Below are 7725 nucleotides of genomic sequence, written 5' to 3' on the forward strand. Positions count from 1 at the left end.
CACTGCAACCTCCGTCTCCTGGGTTCAAGTGATTCTCCTGCCTCAGCCTCCCCAGCAGCTAGGACTACAGGCACATGCCAAAGTGCCCAGCTAATTTTTTGTATTTTCAGTAGAGACAAGGTTTCACCATGTTGACCAGACTGGTCTCGAATTCCTGACCTCAAGTGATCTACCCACCTCAGCCACCCAAAGTGCTGGGATTATAGGTGTGAGCCACCATGCCCGGCCTTTTCTTTTCTTTTCTTTTCTTTTTTAAAGTCAGGGTCTCTCTTTGTCACCCAGACTGGAGTGCAGTGGCACGATCATGGCTCACTGCAGCCTTGACACTCTGGGCTCTAGCAATCCTCCAACCTTAGCCTCCCGAGCAGCTGGGACTACAGGTGTCTGCTACCACGCCTGGTTAAGTTTTGTATTTTTGGTAGAGATGGGGTTTTACCATGTTGCCCAGACTGGTCTCAAACTCTTGAGCCCAAGTGATCCACCCTCCTTGCCCTCCCAAAGTGTTGGGATTACAGGCGTGAGCCACTAAACCCGGCTATTCTTTTCTTAAAAAAAAAAAGAGTTTATTATAAATGTTTTAAGAAATCTTTAGTAGCCATCTCTGAAAACAAGAGGGTTTCTTGCACAACCATGATGCCATCATCACACAGCAGGCTGATATGAAGATTGAGTGAGTTAATAGGTGGAAAGCCCAAGGCCAGGCCTGTAGGAAGCCCTCAGTTAGCACTGGCTATTTTCACTGTTCCCAAAGTCACTTGGTCACTTGACTTGGCCAGGTCCTGATCCACCCCTTTCCCCAGGAAGCAATCTGCACACATACAGCCTCTCAGGGCGCATTCACCCAAGCCCCTCACTGTGCAGACAGACCAGGCCCTGGGGAGGAGACTGTCACGGCCACACAACAAGGGCCTGGCCCTAGGAGGCTGAACCCAGTGCCCTAGGGGCTCTCCCCACCTCCACCTGGCCAGGGCTGTGATCTGAGACCTCAGGGGCTCCCACAGGACCTCACCAGTCATCCAGGCGCCGCTGCAGCTCTGGGAGGAAGAACTGAGAATGGAACTGATAGATGGAGGAGATGTTGGAGAAGATGACCCTGACCACGTCCTCGGGGAAGGCCTTGCTCCTGCGGGCTGCCCTCAGCAGCTCCTGGAAAAACACCTGTAGCCGCCACCACTGGTCACTCACTGCAGTGACAGGGAGCCACCCACACACCAGCCCGGGGGAACTAGGGTCCCACCCAGCCTACTGCATGCTTCCACCTTCCTGATCTCCCGACATCCTCACAGCAACCCCAGGAAGAGAAGGCAGGGGAGGTTGTGTTCTGGCCATTTTACAGATGGGCAAGGGAAAGCCTAGAGATGCAGGGACTTGGCCAAAGACTGGAAGCTGATGAATGCCATAAACAGGCCCAACTTGGGTCTATGGAGGTCTTGGACTTCATCAGAATAGAGCTCCCTGCGACGATGAATAACCCTCTAGCCTTAGGGGTCCTTAAAAACTATGAAAAAAGGTAAGGTCGTTGTGAGGTTGTGGGCATTGAGATGACAGATGAGGATACTGTGCAGGCCTGCAAGGGCCAGCTGGTGTGTTCTCTGCTATACAGGGGCCAGCCTGGGCACCACGGGCAGAATAGGGAATGCTGTTAACAAGACCTCCTGATTCTACCCCAACCCCAATCGTTGAGGTTGAAGGGCTAAGGCTTCCTGGAAGCCTTAGCCAGGAGTCCCGACTCAGCTCTGGTGAGCGGAGTGGGAAGGCTGAGAAGCAGTCGAGTGAGGAGACCCAGGGCTGGGGCTCTGGATGGGGGTATCCTGGCCACTGGCCTGGTCTAGCAGGTGGAGGCGCGCCACATAGGCCTGCTCTGTCTCCAGCAGCTCCTGGACGATCTTCTCTGGCTCCTGCGGATGATTGGAGGGGAGGAAAGAAGAAAAAGGGGAAAGACAGCTTTGGTCTCCTCTGATGAGGACCTCAGTTCAGTCTCCAAAGTTGCTGCAGTGAAGCATACCTCCCGGGATTCATGCCCTCCCGCAGTGGGTCTGGGCCGGCCCTGGGATGGCTTTCACAGAGAATGCAGCTGAGTAAGGCTGTGCCAGTCCTCAGCCTTAGCCTTAAGAGGCCTGGAAGCTTCCACCTGTGCTGTCTTAGGAGCTGTGAACACTACATCAAGGGGTCTGGCACTTCTGATAGGGAGACCTCATGGACAGGCCAGGTGGAGAGGAGAGGCCTGGAGAACACAAGGAGAAAGAGCCCAGCCCTGCCAGCATCCCAGCTGAGCCCAGTCTTCCGGCTGTCCTTGCCCAGATGCCAGACTTGCAAGCCGAGCTGTCTTGGGCATTCCAGCCTCAGCCACCCTCTGACTGCAGCTACTTGAGAGACCCTGTTAGGAACTAAACTGTGTCCCCCAACCAAATTCCTGTGTTGAAGCCCTAACCCCCAATGTAAGTGTATTTGGAGATGAGGCCTTGAATGAGGTAATTGAGGTTAAATGGGATGATAAGAGTAGGGAACTAAACTGGTAGGATTAATGTCAGAAGAGGAAGGCACACCAGGGATGACAAAGAAATGGCCGTGTAAGGACACACTGAAAAAGTGGCCGTCTTCAAGCCAAGAACAGAGACCTCCCCAGAAATCAAACCTGCTGGCACCTTGAACTTGGCCTTCCAGCCTCCAGAACTGTGAGAAAATAAATGTCTGGTGTTGAAGTCTAAGGTATTTTGTTACGGCAGCCCAAGTAGAATCATACAGACCCCCAAGTGAGGCCAGCAGAAAACCTCCTGGCAGCATCCCAGGCAACTCACAAAATGTGAGAAATAATAAACAGTTACACTCAGCCCCTATGTTTTTTCTGTTTTTTGTTTTGTTTTGTTTTCTGTTTTTGAGACAGAGTCTTGCTCTGTCACCCAGGCTGGAGTGCAATGGCATGATCTCAGCTCACTGCAATCTCCACCTCCTGGATTCAAGTGATTCTCCTGTGTCAGCCTCCTGAGTAGCTGGGATTACAGGCACCCGCCACCACGCCTGACTAATTTTTGTATTTTTAGTTGAGACAGGGTTTCCCTGTGTTGGCCAGGCTGGTCTTGAACTACTGACCTCAGGTGATCCACCCACCTTGGCCTTCCAAAGTGCTGGCACTACAGGCATGAGCTACTGTGCCCAGCCAGCTGCTACATTTTTGAGAGGTTTGTTCAGCAGCGATTGAAAACCAGGACACATCACTATAACCACCATCCCGATTTTACAAATGAGGAAACTGGCACAAAGAGACTCAAGTGACTTGCCCAAGGACACACAGTTAGTAAGCAGAAGTGCTGGGATGTGACTCCAGGGAATTTGGGTGCACAGTATTTGCATGTCAACCCTTGAACTCTACAGATGAGAAAACTGCAAGCCACAGAAGAAATCAGACCGGGCTTTAGTCTAAGGGCGGGACAATTCACACTCAGACCTCTATTTCTAGGTTGAGATTGTTGTCTCCTCCAGTGGGTAAACTGAGGTCCCACCTGAGAAGAGTATCAGGTTCACAAGCTGGAGACTGTTCCAAGCTGTGTGGCCTTGAATAAGTTCCTTAAAACTGTCTGTGTTTCAACTTCCTTGTCCAAAAGCCTCCTACACGAGGGACTCGCGAAGTGATCCAGCACGGTGCGTAGCAGGCAGTCAGTGAATCAAAGACCATTAAGCATGGGGAAATCTAGCTCCCAGCTGACCTCTGGTCACACAAGACCCCCACCTGGGGAACAGCTGGCTCTGGCTAGGGAAGAATGTGGAGGAGAGGTCAGGGAGAGCTCCCCACCACAGCACCCCACACCTCTACCCCAGCCCTCAGGCACCTGCGTCCCCGATCCTGAGAGGGTCACAGGCTGGCAAGATTTCCTCCAGGCTCCGCTGGACAGCTTGTTCTTCAGGGAGTTCAGGTACCTCCCGCTGACTGTCCTGGGCTCAGACCCCATGGCCTCCTCGACATTCAGCTTCTCCCATAGTCCTGCGGACTTGGGAGGCCTGCACTCAGGGTGGTGATGCACGTCCTCTAGCCTGTGGCCTCTGGGTGCTGCTTCTGGAGTCCTGAGGAGAAGAAACAGACCTGAGGGTTTCCTCCCTGGAGATCAGGGAAAACAGCAGCAAGTCCCTGGTGTGGATGTGGTTGCCTGGTGCAAATCTCCAGTGCAGGGGACCCTGGGTGCCTGGCTTTCTTTGGGAACATGCTAAGTAAGACTTTCACTTCTCTCCCAACACATTCTTGGGGGTAACTCAGTGTTCAAAATGAGTCAGGGTGGACTGTATTTTATTTTCTGGGGAACTACATACTTCCTTGTTTAAAATGGAACCACAGTGTCCAGGAATCCTTTCTGTATATAGGGGTTTTTAAGCGGTACCCCCTGGATCATCCTCACCTTTCGACCTCACCTCTGTTTTCAGTTTCCACATCAGTAACCTATACATCAAGGGAAGGTGGGAGCCACAGAACAATCTAAAGTGAGAGCAGGCCTGCAAAAGCTGGGGCTTTTTAATGGGATCAACACTCTCCACATGTACAGAAACAGGAAGACCCAGCCCAGCTGCAGATTCTCTGTTCTCCCAGGGATGGGCCTTCATAGGGCACCTTTATTGCCCTGTGTACTGGGTTCTGCAAGCCAGTCAAATTCTTTAGGTAACAGAGCCCACCCTTGCTGAATATACCCAGCATTGCCCTCAGTGTGGAAAAGCTCATGATGACAGCACAGGGCAGGCATCCTTATGAGAAAGACAGGCCAGGAAATGGAAGGCCAAACAAATGCGAAATCTCCAGAACTCCACGAGAAAGGTTTTCATTACCCATATTTTGCAGTCAAGGAAACTGAGGTCTCGACAGGATAAGTAACATGCGGCTCGGAAGTGGCAGAGGTGGGATTCAAATCAGGCAACTGCTTCCTGAGCCTTCACCCTAACCTGCCCCTCCCCATTTGAGTAAAGAAGAAACAGGTCCGCAGAGTCAAAGTGACTTGCCCCAAGTGACACATTTGGGTTTGTGGCAGTGAGAGCATTGGGACCTAGCACTGTGTGGCTACTCCAAGGCTCTTCCACCCCTCCCTGGCACCCCAGTCCCTGGTTCCTCAGCCTATGGGTCTGCAGCTCATGGGCGTTGCTGGTTCTCAGGCTTTCTGTTCTACATGTGGTTTCGGGTTCTGCATTTCTGTTCTAGTGCCCCTGGCCAGTTTCTGTTTCCTCTTAGACCCCTCAGTTTCAGATCAGCTGAGGTGCTGGAGATCTCATAAGGAAGCCCAGGCCAAGGCAGTTGGCATGGGTCCCCTCACTCTGTAAGGAGTGGCTCTCACCCTCTGGGACCTAACTCCCGTCTAAGGGCTGCCTTCTCCTGCAGGAGTGTCGCCTGGGCAGAGCAGAGCATGCTGAAGGGCTCCACCCAAGTGTGCCTCGTCCACGTCAAGTATGTTGAGTGAGGTGGTGCCATCCACCCACACCCAAGGGGGTGGTGGGCCAGGAAGGCGGCTCCCAAGAGCTGTCCTTGGTGCTGAACAGGACGAGCTGGGCAAAAACCCCGGGAAAGGCAGGGGAGAATCACCCCCCTCAGGAAGTTGAAGACTTCTAGGTCTACATCTACGCCATCTCCACCCTGAAGCCTACAGAAAACGTTGCCTGCCATGAGTGCCCTCAATACAGCATCCGGGTCATTCCTAGGACATCTATTGTCTTGCATCTATTGACCTTGCATCATGGTTATTGGATGAGTTCAGCATCCAAATACAGAAACGCTTCTTCATCCTCTACAGTTCCTGTAGGATGCTGTCCTGTGCCGCCCATGTCCCTCCTTCAGGAGTGAGGCCTCCCCACACTATCCCCACCAGCTGCTGGTAGTGCTGGGGGCTGACGGGTAATTTATTGGCTGAGTCCCTCTCTGGGAATCACTCTCTGGAAGAGAGAGCTGCCTCACCCAGAGTGTCTTGTCCAGTTCACATGGAGATACAAATACGCAGCCCTCTGCCTCAGTTGGAACAACCAAGAGGCATCCCAGCTCCAGAGCTCCCTGGGACAGGCTGAGGCCTCTGTGGCAGGTGCACTGCTGTTCAGAATCTCCCCCTGCTCAGCCCTGCTTCCCTCACACCCACAGCTGTTGTTCCCAAAGCCCTCCCTGATAAACCACCTGTGGCAAACCTCTGTCTGAATCTATATCCAGGAAACCCTACCTGGGATAGCCCCTAACACAGTCCTGAGCTTAAGAAATGCCTGCAGAATGGATTGATGCCACATGTAACACACAACACACACACACACACACTCACACACACAAACACACATGCTCCCAGGGCTACTAATGACTCCACGCATTTGGCCCAGCCTTTTCCCTCCAGATAGACAGCCCAGCATTGCCCCAGATACTTAACTGAAAGCACTTGGCATCCCCACTTCTCTGTGTCTCCATTTCCTCATCTACAAGATGGGAACAGACATACAATCTACCCCTGTTAGGCTCAATGATTAAATTAAATAAGTAGGGACATGAGCCTAGAGTAGGGAGTGCCCTATCAGTAGGCTGCCCATACATTCTGGTTTGCCTCATATGGTCCCAGCTTTACCTGTAATGCCTCCCCTGCAACCACCACATTTTATTGGCATTTACTTTCAGTTTCAATTGTGTGCTGAGTGACAAATTATATGATTATCCTAATCATAGGGAGTGAATACTTGGTGAATAGCTACTTTTTCTGCGAGGTGCTGGCAGGCACTGGGTGAGGTCCTGTGCCCACACACGGGCTTTGATCTGCCCGTGCTTGCTCGTAACCACGCCTGTCTGGACTCTCCCAATACATACTGGCACTCTCACACCTGCCTGGCTCCTGGTGTCCCACCGACACTCTCCCATGCTCCAAGGAATCCGTGACGGAGGAACGTGGGGCTGCCCCAGCAGGAGGAGGGTCCAGGGCAGGGCCCAGGGAGAGAGCTGCCAGAAAGGTTGGAGGGTGGCTGCCAGCCCACCATGGTGACCCTCCCACCCCAGCCGCCCATACCTGCTATTCTCCAACACAGTGACCAGGTTGGACACAGACTCCAGCTTCTCCTCACTTGCCTCCTTCATCCTGCCGGTTTCTGGGGTGGATCTCAGCTACCCTTGAAGCAGAGAGAGAGGCCTCCAGCTAGCACATGCAGCCACCTTGGCCTGGGACAGACAGGCTAAATCACCTGTGAATCTGTTCTCATCTTTCTTGAGGCTCAGCAGGTCTGCTCTTGGCTTCAGAGTGAAGAAAGAGGAAGTGGTCCCAGAGCCACCCTGCAGGGGAAAAGCCAGCGCTCCCGCAGTGGGAGGAGCCTACTCGGGCCCCACCTCTCCCTCATGGGGGCTGACCTTTCACGCCTGTAGACCCCAGTTCCAGAAGCCACCTAAGAGGTGGCAACAGGGCCCAGAGATAGTTTCTGGAGCCCAGTCTGGGCTGGTGCAGTGGTTCGCACCTGTAATTCCAGTGCTTTGGAAGGCCGAAGCAGGAGAATTGCTTGAGCCCAGGAGTTCAAGACCAACCTGGGCAATATAGTAAGACACCGTCTCTAAAAAAAAAAGAAGTCCACCTGGAGCCAGACCCTCGGCTGGTTTCTTGGCCTAGTGGTTCCAGCCAACCACACTTTCTCCCTCGGGGGTCCAGTGGCTTTTACTTGATCTCTTTCTCAGCACCTTTTCTGCATCTGCCCCTGCTCACAGCTGTAAGGAAACAGTGTCTTTTTTATTCTTTAGAGACGGAGTGC

General features: G+C 52.9%; 1 protein-coding gene across 2 annotated transcripts in view; it reads right to left on the reverse strand.

Annotated features, from left to right (window-relative positions):
• The window catches only part of FGD2 (FYVE, RhoGEF and PH domain containing 2), a 23568-nt gene extending 16331 nt beyond the window's left edge, over positions 1-7237 (reverse strand). Inside the window, exons 1-4 of one of the 2 annotated variants that reach the window (XM_011945313.1) lie at positions 6999-7237; positions 3828-4059; positions 1824-1898; positions 1010-1158 (exon numbers count right to left, since the gene is read on the reverse strand). In XM_011945313.1, coding sequence (XP_011800703.1) covers positions 1010-1158; positions 1824-1898; positions 3828-4059; positions 6999-7066 — 524 coding nt within the window. In that variant the 5' untranslated portion in view covers positions 7067-7237. Of the gene's footprint in view, positions 1-1009; positions 1159-1823; positions 1899-3817; positions 4060-6998 lie in introns of both variants that reach the window. The other variant, XM_011945312.1, reaches the window with a different exon arrangement.
• Between the last annotated feature and the right edge of the window lie 488 nt (positions 7238-7725).

Source organism: Colobus angolensis, unplaced genomic scaffold (genome assembly GCF_000951035.1).
Source record: "Colobus angolensis palliatus isolate OR3802 unplaced genomic scaffold, Cang.pa_1.0 Scaffold24, whole genome shotgun sequence".
Taxonomy (NCBI): domain Eukaryota; kingdom Metazoa; phylum Chordata; class Mammalia; order Primates; family Cercopithecidae; genus Colobus; species Colobus angolensis.